At 43.8% G+C, this 16,637-nt stretch overlaps 2 protein-coding genes across 2 annotated transcripts; one reads left to right on the top strand and one right to left on the bottom strand.

Annotated features, from left to right (window-relative positions):
- Nucleotides 1-3,737: 3,737 nt before the first annotated feature.
- Nucleotides 3,738-6,858, bottom strand: LOC307237664 (serine/threonine-protein kinase NIM1-like; the record flags this gene model as incomplete). The annotated part of the gene is made up of 4 exons (XM_080010424.1): nucleotides 3,738-4,496; nucleotides 4,957-5,225; nucleotides 6,356-6,664; nucleotides 6,792-6,858. 4 exons carry the CDS (start codon nucleotides 6,856-6,858, stop codon nucleotides 3,738-3,740), a joined length of 1,404 nt encoding a protein of 467 aa, XP_079866550.1.
- Nucleotides 6,859-10,475: 3,617 nt separating this feature from the next.
- On the top strand, nucleotides 10,476-15,851 carry pnhd (pinhead; the record flags this gene model as incomplete). The annotated part of the gene is made up of 7 exons (XM_080010423.1): nucleotides 10,476-10,515; nucleotides 11,120-11,215; nucleotides 11,573-11,712; nucleotides 12,278-12,563; nucleotides 13,307-13,488; nucleotides 14,459-14,517; nucleotides 15,701-15,851. The coding sequence occupies 7 exons, from the start codon at nucleotides 10,476-10,478 to the stop codon at nucleotides 15,849-15,851; spliced, it is 954 nt and encodes a 317-aa protein (XP_079866549.1).
- Nucleotides 15,852-16,637: the final 786 nt, after the last annotated feature.

The following is a 16,637-nucleotide window of genomic DNA, read 5'->3' as shown; positions in this document are numbered from 1 at the left end:
AAGGCTGCGGAGTTCGGGGGGCCTTTCCGCTGCTTGAAGGCGCCGCGACATAATACCGACCTTCTACACCAATACCAATGGGGGTAAGTCATGTACACTCACCGGTGGACATCTTACACACACACACACACACACACGCGCACACACATACACACACACACACACCACACACACACACACACGCACACATACAGGCAGTCCCATCACACACCACCACACCTGCTTTGAGTGCACCCCAGCACCCTCCTGGTTGCATTCCTCTCCTTTCTGCCCTCATTTACTGCCATAACTAGACAGGAAGAGGCCACGCGACCAGTTGTAGTTCCAGTTTTCCTGGACCTAATTAACTGTTTTTCAATACATGTTGTCATCCAATGTTTATGTTTTTGTGTAAATGTTGTTTATTTCTATGTTAATTTGTCTCTACCATGGTGACTCTCACCCCCTTGGAGTAGTGATCAGTTGTTTATAGAACCAAACATGATAAATAGTTCTCCAAAGAGGGGGGTTGGTGGTGGCTTTCCATAAACAAAAACTGTGCTCTTGTCATCCTACAGGTCATCCACAGGACAGAGTTATTGCAGCAGTTCTTGATGATTTAAGAATGAATAAAGACTTGCATTGCAGGTTGAGAACTTGAGCTCCACTTGCAGGCTAACTCTGTCCTAGATGCAATGGCATTCAAATACGTTGTGTTGTATGCCCAGCATGCTGACAGCACAGGTTGAAAAATAAAAAATAGCCGTGACGTTTCATATGTCTCACCGTTCGAGTTTGATCTATATAAATCTACATTTGGGGAATTAGTAATTTTACCAGAATTACAAGAACGTTGACACGATTTGACAAGTTAAGTGACCTGTGACATAACACAATGTGCTGTGGCTTGCTGTTAACACAACTTGCCGTCACACATTATAATTACTAGTGCATTACATTTTACAACTTTAGAAGACATTTTAATGACAGTCTGAATAAAAGATTAGGCAATCAGTCCTGTGTTTCACAATGGTAGACAAAATTCCCAGTTAAAGTCGTACAAAGACACTCTTTGTGACTCAGTTGCAGAACCCTGATCCCCGCCCCCTGCTGTCTCGCTGTTTATTTAAAGTTTACTAATATTAAATTTCGGGATAATTGGAGGACAGATCATCAAAGGACATACATACAGCCAGACAGACAGACATACAGACAGACAGACAGACAGACATTCCTTCCTTCCAGTCTGCCTGTCTGCATACGCCTCACCACCAGCCTGTCCGCACGCCGAGCCCTTTGCCTTCAGCCTGCCCGGCCGGACCCCACCCGGACCCCGCACGACCCATCTGGCCTTTATTCCATTCCCACATCATTTTATTCCCCCCTTTGTAGATAAACCTTCTATACTTTCACCGTACTGTGCGCTGCATCTGGGTCCTGCCCGCCTCGTCCATGACATAATGTTAGTGATTTACCGAGCCATTGATCGTTTCCATTCACTGATTATAATTACAGTTTGAAATATCCAATAACTCCAATAAACAATTTGTGGCTTTTCAGGTAAGAACAGGGCACGGCATAAGCACCACTAGTGTTTCAACGAACAGAACAAATTACCATAAAGTGAAGAATGGAAACTGTTGTTTAATTATTGTGAATTAACAACATAATCAATTTCTATTATGTTTTTGACTATTTTAAGCAGAACAAAAGAATGGTCCAAATGATGTGCAATTTCTAACAGGAAATGATTGTAAAGCTGGGGTACATGCTGGTGGAATATTATTGTACATTACTGATACACTGACAATGTAGTTCAGTGCAAGGGCCCTAAAAAACCTGCATCATTTACACAGAGATAGTACAGAATGTTTCTTGAAAGTAGTAAAAGAAAGAAGAAATGTAGACTATTTTTTGTATTTTTTTAATAAATGACTGTCTACAAAACTGGGGGATCTTAAAACACACAAGTTCTTTAACATTAGTAAAAAAAAAAAAAAAAACATACACCACCACATTCCAAATTATTATGCAAATTGGATTTAAGTGTTCTAAACATTACATTTTTTGTTTTTCAATTGAACTCATGGATGATGTTGTGTCTCAGGGCTCTTGGATCACTGAAATCAATCTCAGACACCTGTGATAATTAGTTTTCCAGGTGAGCCCAATTAAAGGAAAACGACTTAAGAAGGACGTTCCACATTATTAAGCAGGCCACAGGTTTCAAGCAATATGGGAAAGAAAAAGGATCTCTCTGCTGCCGAAAAGCCTCAAATAGTTCAATGCCTTGGACAAGGTATGAAAACATTTGATATTTCACGAAAACTTAAGCGTGATCATCGTACTGCGAAGAGATTTGTGGTTGATTCATAGCACAGACGGGTTGGTGCAGATAAAGGCATAATGAGGAAGGTTTCTGCCAGACAGATTAATGGGATTAAGAGAGCAGCTGCTAAAATGCCGTTACAAAGCAACAAACAGGTATTTGAAGCTGCTGGTGCCTCTGGAGTCCTGCGAACCTCAAGGTGTAGGATCCTCCAGAGGCTTGCAGTTGTGCATAAACCTACTATTGGGCCACCCCTTAAAAAATGCTCACAAGCAGAAACGGTGGCAGTGGGCCCAGAAATACATGAAGACTCATAAAAAGAATACCTCTGTGTCATTGGCTGCTATGGGCATAAAAGGAGAGAACCTCATGGTGTGGCCCCCATCCTCACCTGACCTCAACCCTGTTGAGAACCTTTGGAGCATCCTCAAGCAAAAGATATTTGAGGGTGGGAGGCAGTTTGCATCAAAACAGCAGCTCTGGGAGGCTATTCTGACATCCTGCAAAGAAATTCAAGCAGAAACTCTCCAAAAACTCACAAGTTCAATGGATGCAAGAATTGTGAAGGTGATCTCAAAGAAGGCTCCTAGTTAACATGTAACTTGGCCTGTTAAGATGTTTTTTGATTGAAATAGCTTTTGATTTCAGTCAATATGACCTACTAATGCTGCAAATTCAACAAATGACCATTTTCAGTTCTTTACAACCTATAAAATGTTTTGAAACTCTGTTGTGCATAATAATTTGGAACAGTGCATTTTGAGTTTTTTTATTTTTGAAAAAAATACTGTAATCATTGGGAGGTTTGTTCAATAACATTCAAATTACACCCTAACGGTTAATGACTTGAAAATAATACTGACTGTCATTTGCATCGACTATTTAGGAAGATCAGAGAAAAATATAATTTGCATAATAATTTGGAACGCGGTGTACAGTGTAACTAAAAATTGTTTTGTTAAAAGTTTAAAAACTGTGCGTTGTCCACAACAAGACAGATGTTTGAAAAGAAATATATTAAAAAAACACTTGTTCTACAGGAACCTCTTCTCTCTGAATGTGACATGACATTTCAATGTAAAAGAATTGATGGGTTCTTGCTGGAGGTTATTTCTCCCACAAAATTCCTCTGTTTCAACACATTTTTTAACGTAAAGCTCCCGCATCACATTGGGGAAAAGATTGTTTAGCATTTATCCTTTTAACACTGCTTTACCAAGTTGCAAATATATATATATATATATATATATATATATATATATATATATATATATATATATATATATATATATATATATATATAAAATGTTTTATCCACCGGGCCCTATACAATATCAGCAGTGGACACTGAACTCACATTCCATTTGACCCAGATGACAATCCCATGTCCGTCCTTGTTGAACAGGTTAAATCACCATTTCCTTCCTATTTACATGACCACGCAGACCACCGATGGACGCTGGCTCAACAAGCCAGCTGTGTTGCCATGCTGCCTCCATTGGTACAGGGGTTCCTTGGAGTTCGTGTTGGTGTAGCTCGGGGCTTCACCACACCTCCTCCTCTGGATGCGGTGCAACAGAATCCTGTAGGTCCCGGTCACTGGGCTCCTCAGGTCTGGGCAGTTGTTACCGAGGAGGTGGAGCTTGGTGATGCCCAGTTCCTCCAGCGCCACCTTGACGTCCATCTCGTCCGGGCCGAGGATGTGGGCGGGCTCAGCCAGGGGAGAGGGCGTCAGCCCGAAGGTGGGGTACGCCTCTGGGTAGGCGATGCCTCCGAGCCAGCTGCTGGCCATGAGCTGCTCCACGCTCAGCCGTTCAATGGGCGCCTGCCTCAGGATGCCTTTCATGACCTGCTGGCAGGACTCGCTCACATAGCCGGGGATGGTGTAGGAGCCCTGCAGGATGCAAGACCTGAGCCTCTGCAGGTTGGAGCCGTTGAAGGGAAAGGTGGCGGTGACCATGAAGTACAGCAGAATTCCCAGCGCCCAGATGTCGGCGCAGTGACCCATGTAGCCCTTGTCCTTGAACAGCTCTGGGGCTGCGTAGGGCGGGGATCCGCAGAAGGTTTTGAGGACGTCACACGGGCCGCAGGCCGAGCTGAAACCAAAGTCGCCTACTTTGATACAGTGGCTGGTGGTGTAGAAGATATTCTCGGCCTTGAGGTCCCTGTGGACAATGTTGTTATCATGCTGTGAAGAAAGAAAATAGCAGCTTGAGAAGAAATAACGAAATATAAAATGCAGTTGTATTATGATTATTGCGAATGTTACTATTTTTATTATCATCATTATTATTATTGTTATTTTCAAGATTCAAGAGGTTTATAATTTGTTGTTATTATTATAAACCTTATTTTCAAAACATGAGTTACTAAGTGATTCACAAGTCAGGAAACAGTTAAAAGGTTAAAAGACAAACCACAGTAAATGGGTAAAAGAGCAAGAGTACTCCCATAAAACCTAAGACGAGCTCAAGGCCAGATTGTAAAAAATGCTTAAGCTTTGAAGTATTACTTTTAAAGATTTTAACGCTGAAAGTTGTTAGGGATCAAAATGAAATTCTTAATGGCTTAGGAGAAAAAAAAAAAGTACAAAACACAACCAAACTTCTGACTTTATATTCGTGTCTGAACACATTGTTGCGTCTCACCATGTGTTTGACTGCAGAAAGGATCTGAGCAAAGATGACCTTGCTCTCCAGGTCCGACAGGCGCCCCCTGGTGATGATGTGGGAGAACAGCTCTCCTCCGCTGGCGTACTCCATCACCAGGTAGAGCCTCTTGAAGGTCTCCACCACCTCGTACAGGCGCACGATGTTAGGGTGGGCCAGCTTCTGCATGCACGAGATCTCCGAGCCAAACAGCACTTGAGACTGCTTGTCAATTCGCCCTTTATCCAGGATCTTCACCGCCACCCTCTCTGCAACCCACGGAAGAAAAGGGAAGCTTGATATTAGAATCCGTTTACACGACACTGAGAACAAACCGCTACACACATGCCTTTCGTCTAAGATTTTTCATGTTCTTCGGTTCTTCCTTTCGACGACCCCACTTTAATTTCGCCCCCAGCATTATAAATCTGCTTACGTGCGTCGCCAGCAGTGTCTTACGAAGGGCTTTTGGCTGTGCAAACTCAAGGCCGTCTACATGGATTATCGGGAAGTTATGTGATGAGATTAGCCGGCCGCCGTCTTCTGACATCTGGACTGACCCAGTTAAAACCACTGGTTTTGCTGCGGCGCCACCCGGCGAGACGACGGTCCTTTGCGAGTGTTTGCTGTTTCCGAGTAGGACAGAAAAGGTGTTGTTGTTGTTGTTGTGTGTTGTAATTGATTCAGGACGACGCCGTTGGACTGGCCGCGAGATCCGCTGGCCCACGTTAAGCCCAAAAACCCAGGAGATGAAGCCAAGGCTCTGATCTGCAAATCAATCCGGCCAATCAATCAGTCGCTCCTTCCATCTGTAGGACACCACCCCCAGCCCGTGATTAAATGTGAACTAGTTACAGTGCATCAGCCTTTCAGCGTGGCCCCGGCTCTATGAAACAGGATGCACGCAGGGCGCAGAAATCGTAAAAAAGATCAACGACCGCATTATGATAATAGTGATGCCCCTGCGTGCGTTCTGAACGGAGAATTTGAGAATCCAAGGAAGGGCTTTCCATCTAAAATTGAAAGCTGACAACATCTTTGCACGATTGTTGCTGTTTATTTTGATGTGTTTTCACAGGCAAGCAGTGAGATTTTGAGTAGTGAACAAATACGTTTCTCATCAGGCGTAAGAAGTTGCCTGGCATTTTCCGGTGAATCATCGACTTTTTCTTTTTAACGATCCCTTCTAACTAACCTTTTGGAATATGAAAACAGATTAATCCTTGAAATCGGAAAAATTGTTCCCCATGTGGATCATTGGGGATGGCTAACTAAGCCGTCCGAGGGAGTTTCAGGAAAAATAGCGGATCCGGCCCGCCGTCATCCATCGATAAGGAACGGAGCCTCGCACGAATTCAACCCCGGAACTAAAGCGAAGGTGAAGGGCCGAGCGCCTCACCTTTGGTCAGGTCGTGGATCCCCAGTCTGACCTGGGAGAAGTTCCCCGAGCCGATCTCCCCCCGCAGCTCGTACAGCGCCACCCGCCGTCCGAAGGTCAGCTCGTCCATCACCCGCTGCGAGTGCGTCAGGTCGTGCTGGGCCCTCTCGAACGCGCTCCTCCGCCGCGCCTCCTCCTGCGCCTCCCTCGAGTCCACGTTCTCTTTGTTCTCCTCCGGCCCCCACCTCTTCCCTTGCCTCTCCCCCCGGGCGGAGGCCGGGGCGAGGAGCTCCCGGCGCGGCGGGGCCATCTTCTGCAGAGCCCCCTTCCCTGGGGGGCAGCAGGGATCGCACGGAACAAGTCAACAATCGATAGAAAGATGATATCAGGAAGACATATCTGTGAAGAGGAAACTGTAAAGATATCCAACGCCTTCAACAAACCGGTCTGTACTCACATGTCGGCTTCCCTTTCGGGTGCTTCTTGCTCTTCTCGTTGTAGACGCCGCTCCCGCTCAGAAACATAATGGGTGTCTGCGTTGGCCACGGGGCGCCCGGAAACAACAGGCTTTTGTTCGCGGCCGCCGAACGCAAAGTACAACTCTGCGGAATTGAGCCTGTTTGTTTAGCGTGAAAAAACCAAACTGATTCCCCGTAGGATCCCGTGAGGTAAACGGAATTGAAACCAAGGACAACCGCCGGCGCATGGGAGGGAGGACCGCGACCCCTTGGCGGAGCGTGGTACCGTTCTGCACCGTCTCTCCTGCCGGACGCCCGGTTGTGACGCTCCCTCTACCTCCCCCTGCCTCTCTCTACGGCGCGTATAATCCAAACCCTAGCGCCGCCGCATCAGGCCGTTGTAATCCCAGCGTATGGACTCCTCCCACGTCCACAGACAATGGGTATAAGCTTCCCAGAGACTCGTTTAACCCCTGCACCTATCACCTGCCCCCTTGGAGTCTGAAACAGACACTGATGGGATTAACGCGCCGCGGCAACGTGCCCCGCACCGAATGAGGGCATGCAGTCTAGCGGTCACGGCCGAGGCTACGGCCGAAGGTCACAGGAGGTGACTCGGGTCAACTAATTGAATGGAGAAGCTCATGGTTTACACAGTAAGTGGTTGCCTTGGAAGTTCCAATTTCCATAATCAAAGGGTTATTTTTTTGTCGTGTGCTATTGCTTTACTATTGTTGGGAATGTTATTAATTACTTTGATATGTTGTGTACATGCATTACAAACTCCTTCCTAATGTGAACCATAACCATATAAACTTGTGTGTGTAACAACATGTCTAAATCTATGTAATCACATATACATGCACACACATAATGACGAACACAACCTCATATATCCTCAGTCACATTATCTTAATAGCAGCACAGTGTTAGTTTCCAGACATTCCAAACCGTGGGAGTCTGTATGCTTGTATTTTCGGCCTCCCCACTATGGAGCTGCAAGAGCAGGAACAATGCCTCATTGTCCTTTGTGTGTCACAGAGTTTACCTTATCTTGGGCACGTATGAATCTGTCACGCCAAACTGACCATGTAATCTCTGACTCCCGAAAAAAAATAATAATAATAAAATAAAATAAGATGTCTCAGGGAGCTGCTCTGAAGCACATCTCTGATCCAAGATAATAAATTCACTTTGAGACCAAGAACTTTTTCCTCTTCGTTGTTTATTAGAAAACAGGGCATTCGGCGGAGGAATTTTTCTAACACCTATGAATAATGGAAGGAAATGAATGGAGTTTTGAAAGTTGTCGGGGTTGATTTCTGAAAGTGCTGACGGGCGTCTGGAGGAGACCCAGTGACCCAGACGCAGTTCACGAGGCCAGACATTTAAAGACCAGCTCTGTCTATGCAGCCTGGAATTATGGATTGTCACTGTGGATAAGCAGGTAACTCGTTGTACGGTAGCCACCACCCAGATCTCGGGCACGTGTAGTGCTGGGGAATTAATGAATGGACTCAACGGAATGAGGATGCACTGATTTTTTGTTTGTACCATCGGGGTAAGGGAAAATAATGAAAAGTTAAATGGCGTTAATGATAACATTTAATTCCAGGTTGTTGTGAAAAAGCTATGTATAAAAAAATAATAAATTCTGAATCAAGAACTAAATAAACAGGCGCACATGGACGCCCGTGGTCGAAATTGTATAAGTCAGGCTGGATTAAAATGTTGGTTCCGATCATTTATAACAATCACCTCTCTGCTGCGGCTCCTCGCTGTGGGGGCAAACGTTTAAGCTTTAAAAGAAAATTTGCCAACCTGTCCTTCACCTTCAAAACTGAGCATTGAGGTTGTTTCATTAAATCAACTGATTTCCAACTGAGTCCTCGGTGAAAGAAACGACAGTGGATAACTGTGTAAAAGTAACATGTTTAAAGAGGCAAAAATTAAAATAAAGTTGGTCTTTGTGTGAGTATAACCACACAACGTTGGGGAATGAAGGGAACGAACACGGCGACGGAGGGGTGCTTACTGACTCTGAACCATGTGTGACATCGCGTATGAGTTAAGGGTTTATACATTGATCACACAGTGTAACTTTATTTCCTTGCAGATGGTTCATGGCCTTGAGTTATAGTTGTAAATATAAAAAGGTAGAGTTGCACAAAATGGTTCACAGTTTTACCATGCAACGGTATCAACAGCTAGAAATATGTAATAACCTCAAAGGAAACTAAAATATTTTCAGTGTATTATATTCCAATATTTATATATATATATATATATATATATATATATATATATATATATATATATATATATATATATATATATATATATATATATATATATTTAAGTTCCTATTTAACATCATGTAAACATGGTTTAACCAAATACGAGTCCTTGCGGCACCCTCGTACTTGGAGAACAAAGCTGATTTGGATCGCGCTTCATAGCCATTAAACAGAGGAGGATTCTTATCGGTTTACATGGAGCGTTGTTCCTCACCGCAGCTTCTATCTGGATAATTAAATTAACTTATTGTTCATGGTCGAATCTGATTTTGATGGCGTTTCCAGGACGTTCTCGTTGTTTGTCCCTTCATGAAAAGGGAGCAGCAATTGAAACCGCTGTTAAGTTGAGATCGCCTTAATCAAAGCGTCAAGGCGCTGACGGCCATCTGAACGATGATCCGCTGATCCGCTGGGGGGTGAGGGGATCACATTAGCACATCAAAGTGCAGCGAACATCTTATAATGACATTACTACAGGAAACACCGCTACGCTCTCAATGTGGGGCAGGGTTTTCCTTACTATCACGCAAATAATAATAATGATAACAAAAATGACATGGGGTAACTGAGATATGTGGCTGGTTGAAAAATATACAGTATATATCACAAAAAATACTCAAACTTTTGCCGAGGGTTAAATAGTTTCAGCGACACCATTTTCTTATTTTTTATTCTATGGGTATTTATTTGCAATAGGCATTTCATGCAAGATCTGTAAAGATCGAGGAATTGGATGAGACAGAAATTGTCGTCATATTAACTTAAGTTTTCTAGTTGTTTCTGTTATCCTTTGTCCCTTCCCTGCATTCCCAATAGGAGAAGGCCGCGTTTGGGATTTCGGGGGCTGGCCATTTGGTGTCATGTTGAATAAACAAAAAGGTGCTGGTGTCCTTGGAAAGGGAGGTTTCTGGGACCCCATGTTGATCCTGTTTATGGGTTTAGGCCTGGGGTTTTTTGTTTTTTTTTAAGTGCGAGCTGTTTGACACCTACCCCCCGAGATAAAAGATGATTAATGCCTTTGAATGAGCACTGCTTAAAGGCTCAGGGCTACTTAAGCCCTTCATTAGGGGCAACGTGGGCCTGGTCGACACACTTGAGCCACCGGGTCCCACCGCAGCAGAAGAACAGGAGGTGAAAACCCCGGACTTTGAGGGGTTCTTCTCCTTTGAAGTGGCCCACGCCTGCGAGGACGCCATCCCACAAGACGTTGGGAATGGAAATTTGATTAGTTCTCACTTTTTAAGGCTCCGCACCACTTGGGGAGAGCCTTTTCTCTGGAGTGACATTTGGGGCTCGGGCTCGATTCCCATATAAATATCAGGGGCCTCGGGGAGCCGGGGGACACTCGGGATCTGGAAGCTGAGCAGCAACATGAGGGCTAGAGCCATGGATATACACCTCCTTCTGTGTGCCCTCTACCTAACCTGTAAGTACTGTTTGCTTGCTTCTATTTTAACAGTGCTTTGACATGCTGGTTGACAGCTATTAGCCTCCTGGACTTACTCCAAATAGCTGGCATATGCTTCCTCATCACTTTTGTGATAGGAGTAATAAACTATATTGGGGAGGGTGAGGGGCGGGGCTGTGAGCACATGTTATATAAATAATATTGGCGGTGGAAATTATCTTACAGAGAGTTGTTAATAATAAATGTTGCAGAACCTAGTTGCACTAGACTGTTTATTTAGGGATTTTTTTTTTTTTTTGTAAAAAAAGGAATAACAAATTTAAGTAATAAATGTAATTGTAAAACACACATATACACACACACACACACACACACACACACATATATATATATATATATATATTTGTATTTACTTAATATTATTATTTTTTTTTTTTATAATTATAATATAGTAAAAATATATAGTACTGTAAAAATAAATGTGACCACTTGGAATTAAATACATGTGAACATTTTGAAATATATACATTCAAAATGTACCAAAAAAACCGCTGTTATTTCCAATGTTTGCATTGTGCTTAACGTTGGTGTTAATGAGTGTCTTAATTACTGTGTTCTGCAGTGGCCGGCGTGTGGAGCAAACACGTGGAGCAGAGGAACCTGTTTGCACAGAGGGCATGCTGCAAAAGACAGAGCCACGTCGTTTACATTGGCCAAGGTAAATGCGACACGAAAAACCAAGTGTTGTTTTCATATCCCTGTCATCCTGGAATGCATTTCCCCATGCCTTGCTCTTCGGCAAAACGCATTGTTTGCCAGTTTGAGATAATAAATCATGTTGGCGCTCCGAAAAAATCCCCACAACCTTTTATTATTTTTATTTTTTTTGCCCATGACCTGTCGCACCTCTTGGGTTTTCCCTACGATTGGGAGAACTGGTTCATGTGTCTGACTGCGTGTTGTGTTCCTCAAATTAGCCAAGGGGGGGGGGGGGGGGGGGGGGTTTGGAAAAAGGCGTTGTGGATAGGACAAGACAACAGATATAAGACCTCACATTCTGCTGTGGCCCTGGCAGATATCTCCGGAAGCCCCGTCAGTGTGGACGTGGGAATGTGTCGGTCACACTGCGGGGTCGCGTCCCGGGCCCCCGGGGAGGCGGCGCAACAGGACCACCTCAAGCACTCGTCAATGCTGGAGTTCCTCAGGAGCAAGAAGGTGGGTGACGGCGCTGCGCGGCCGTTCCAAAGAAGGCCGCAGGGGGGCGCCGTGACGTCAGGGTTGACCGCCGTGACGTCAGGGTTGACCGCCGGAGGGGAGCCGCGTGACCTCGTTGCGAGCCCCGTGATATGTTTGAAACGTTTTCGTTCATCTATTTTTCGAAGAAATGAGATTTCCCTGCCTCTATTTCAATTTTATTTTAAATATTGTCTAATGTTTTAAATACCATTTCTACTCAGTATTACATACGAATAATACGTATGGACACGCTTGATTATGTCTAGCATATATTCTTATCTTATAGTATAAGATAAGTATACATTTTTAACTCCCGCGGGGAAGTTCAGGATTGTTTTTGTTTATTTATGCATAATAATCTATCAGTATTCTATTCAGTATAAAAATGTTAAATAAAATAGTTATTATTCCTTTATTTTTATTGTTAGTATTTGTTAGTTCCTCCTTTTATCTTCTAAGGAAACATCCCATCCAGTCCCCCCCCCCTGCTCAGACACATGTTGAGGCGTGTCTAACTTGACCACGACCCATCTTCTTTCTCCAGAAGATGAGGACCCGCCGACCCCCGTCCCCGGGCAGCGCGGAGGCCCCGGGCCAGCTTCCCTCCTGCGGGGCCCGGGCCGGCCAGGTGTGCGAGCCCACAGGGGTGCGAGTGGACCGGGTGCTGCTGTTCGAGGGCCCCCGGGAGGTGGAGGTGATCCAGGAGTGCCACTGCGAGAACACGCTCGCCGAGTGCGTCCGGGTGCCGAGGCTGAGGACCTACTTCTACGAGACGCCCTACGAGACGGTCGTGGACGTGGGAGGCTGCTCCAAGTCCAAGGGCTACCCAGGTGTGTGTGTGTGTGTGTGTGTGTGTGTGTGTGTGTGTGTGTGTGTGTGTGTGTGTGTGTGTGTGTGTGTGTGTGTGTGTGTGTGTGTGTGTGTGTGTGTGTGTGTGTGTGTGTGTGTGTGTGTGTGTGTAAGGAAAGGGAATTCATAATAATAAACGAGAAAATCCCTCACAGTTACAATCTCCCAAACAATGGAGTAACATCAACTGCTACGTCACGTGTTTACGGAAATGTCCATTATCCTACCATATTTATTTTTTTATTTTACATATACATATATGTATATATTTTACTACATTTATTATATATTATTTCTTACTGTTCATAACCTTTTTTAGCTTATTTTCTGTTGTACTTAGTTTATTTTACTGAGTAACACTGCACATTAAAATGAACGGATGCGATGCGGGACTCCCGCGATTACGTCACCGGACATCCACACACGCGCTGTCCGATGACGTCAGCAGGGCTACCTGAGCGTTTTAACGTTGTGGCATAATATTGTAAGAAAAAAATAGAAAAAATAATTGCATGTTCGTGTTTAAAGATCTATTTCCAAATTAAAAAATAAAACACATTCTGAGGTTTAAAACAACCCTGAAGGGAGCCCTCACTCGAGGCCTACCAGCCCAAGCAACACTGATTCGGCACTTCCCTTGTTTTGAATCTCGCCGGACCGCAGCCTGAAGGGCCCGCGTTCGAACTTTCAAGACCGTAACGTCATGCCTCATATTGTTTCGCAGACGGATTCTCCTGCGTCCCCACAAAGTTCTCCTCAGCCCTGGTGGAGACCCCCAACAAAGTGGAGCTGGTCCAGACGGTGACGTCCTGCGAGCTGAAGGAAAGCTGCTACAGAGCTCCCTACGTGGAGTACTACTATGAGACGGTGGAGCAGGCTGACGGAATCAAGGAGGAGAAGCTGAAGGTTGGTGTTTATCTATCTATCTATCTATCTATCTATCTATCTATCTATCTATCTATCTATCTATCTATCTATCTATCTATCTATCTATCTATCTATCTATCTATCTATCTATCTATCTATCTATCTATCTATCTATCTATCTGTGTTTATATTTGTGTATATGACATAGTTGAGCTCTGTGTGCTGTTGATTTCATCCCTTCCTTCTTCAAGAGGAAGTTGGTTCTGTAAGTGTGAGACGCTGTGATTGAGTGGATTAAATCCGCAGACACATCTGGAGGTCTGGGAGACAGTGCTTAATCACCCCCCAATCCGCGAAGCGACTGGCACCGCACACACCCACGTGTGAAGGGCTTGAGGATGTCACACATGCCGTTCTGTGCACCACTTCCCCCAATACGCATTACGGACGGATGGACGGACAGGGTGTAGACCTCGATTACATAAAATTGTGTCTAGATATATATTTTTTTAATTGTGTGTAAATGACATTTCCCCCCTGAGGAGATTTACACAAAACGATCCCTAACTAAATGTTTGTGAAGGCCCTTTGTCTTTAACACAAGGCCCCTGATAGGCCCCTGATAGCTATCACAATAAAACCACTATTTAACGTCTCAATCACACTATATTGGACTTTATTGCAGGAAAAAAAAGGGCGTTCACAAAGTAGTCCTTACCACAGGAATAAAGTCCCAATCTGTGATTTGGGAGTTTGTGTGGCTTAAAAATACAAATACAAACGCTCGAGACTCTAGTGAAAGTTCCTTGGGGCCACTTTCCGTCTCAGCCGTCTGCCTAACCCTTCACACCTAAGGTGCAAGAAGAGGGCAAACACAAATGGTCCCCCTGCAGGTGTCAAATCAAAGCAGTTAGGATGCTAAACAGCACAGGCCGCCCTTCGCCGGGTCAATATTTGGGGGCTGGCCGCGACGCTGATTGCCCCTCTCTGTGTTGCTAATTTTCCACAGGAAATAGATGTGGGCAGATGTTTGGGAGGCTGCACCGCAGGAACCCGGTGCCTTCTCAGGTAAGCATGAACCCAGCTGCTGGCCGCCCCGGGGACCCCCACCCCGCCCCGCCCTGCCCCACCGCACCCCCACCCCCACCTCCCCTTCCCTCTCCTAGCGACCGGGTGTGAGCTGTTACACCTCCTGCACGTTGCTTCTTTAATCCCGACACCAAATGTATATATTTTTTAATGCATTCAGTTTTACTTGCCGTTTTTGCAACACTACAGTAATGTATACAATATATAACCTATGTGAATTTAATGCATTGAAAGGGACGTACATCTCAAATTGAGTAGACCCTTTACTAGTCAGCATTCACATTTTACTCCCCGACCGTTTGCCTGATGATAGCTCACGTTTTGTTTTATTTTTAATAAAGTCTCTATTTTCCGTTTTTTGAGAAACCCACCTTAAAATTATCTCCGGGTACCACGGACAATTACAGTACCATGTATTTTCCTCAAAGGTGCTTAATTTGTCAGTATTTTGTATTTAGTAATTTCATTTAAAAAATGCAATGGCTTTAATCAGAATCTGGCTTTATTGACAAATTATGCTTACACACACACACACACAAAGTTTTCAGTGACTCTTGGTTTCATGCAAAACATTAGATGTAGAAAGTAAATGTAAAAAGAAGTTTAAAAATAAAAGTGAAGCAAAAGTTAAGAAAAATATATACATCATGATCAGTATGATCTGTAATAAACAGTATTTACAATTAGTTAAATTGACAAGCAGCACTCATTATACAACAAATATAATGGTAAATATCAAAAAATGTGAGCTATCATCATGAAAATGTTCAGAGGCAGTTTAATAAATTGTGTACTGACTATTATATGGGCTAGAACTCAAGTTGACACTAGTATGGTCTTTTTAATGGATATCAGAACAGTTGTTATAATAATCTGTGTTAGTAGTTTAGTAGTTGGATATACTAGTTTAAATGATCAGCATCCAAATAACAGGAATCATCCCTTGGTGCCATATTTAGAACTTGTGTAGTTACAAAGACAAATAGATGGCACATAATGTGCAGTTCAACAGTCAAACACAACATTGTCTAATTTTAATATATAAATGAAAGGATGTGTTTTGTGCATATAAGTACCAAACACGTGTGCTGATGTAGTGAACACATTGGTCTAATGTCCCTGAAACATTGTTTTTTATTTTATTTTGTTCCTTCGCTTCCAGGAACCCCTCAGACCCAGGGCTGTGTCACCTGTGGGCCGAGAGATCATCCACCTCGTGCGTTCCTCAGAGTTATGAGAGCCACACGTTCCTCAACCAGCACGACCAGATCCGCACCGTGCTCTCCATCACCTCCTGCTCATGCCAGACCTAAACACTACGGCTCCCACAGTGGACCACACACAAACTGTGACATCCCTGCTACTGTTGGCGCCCAAATTGTCGGTTGTCGGTTGTTCCTTTAATTGCGATGGAACGCGTTGTTCAGGCGATTTGGATGTTCTATGTGTAACAGTTTGCTTCACTGGACATATTCTTGTATTATATGTAATATATGTAAAAATAGAATTTTGTAAATAAAATTTATCCATTAACAATGGGTGAAGACTATGTGTGTATTTGGCTGCAGATCAAGAACAGTGGATTTTAAAAGACATCCAAGTAGAAAAGGAGTTTAGACCGAATATCAAAGTGGTAATACTGAGTAGAGCCTCAGAAATAAAAACAATGGACCAAAGTAAAGGCATCCCTAAACAGAAAGGAACTAATTTGTGGATTGGGACAGGGAAATAGGTTTTCGAATTGCCATTTGAACTGAGTGTCTCCTCAAAACGACAACAAATTGAATGGAGTGCAGGGTGATTTCCCCAACGCCTTGTTGAAAAAACACACGTGTTGGAGCTTTACGAGCTGCTTATTTTTATATAAACGTGTGAAACAACAACTTGTGTTATCCCGTGGGCCACCTGAGAGGATTTATGACTTTGTTATAGGGTGTTAGGTGGAAAAGACCAACAAAAAAACAAAAAAAAAACTTTGATGTCTCAGATGAATTGGACCGTGCGTAACCGTGCGTAAAAGTCACCAAATGCGACAGCGCTTAAATGTGTAATGGCATCTAATAGTTTATTAGATTGGATGATTGATAATAAATTAAATA

The sequence above is a fragment of the Zeus faber genome, assembly GCF_960531495.2.
Source record: "Zeus faber genome assembly, chromosome: 12".
Lineage (NCBI taxonomy): Eukaryota > Metazoa > Chordata > Actinopteri > Zeiformes > Zeidae > Zeus > Zeus faber.
This window is presented reverse-complemented; position numbering and strand designations above follow the sequence as displayed.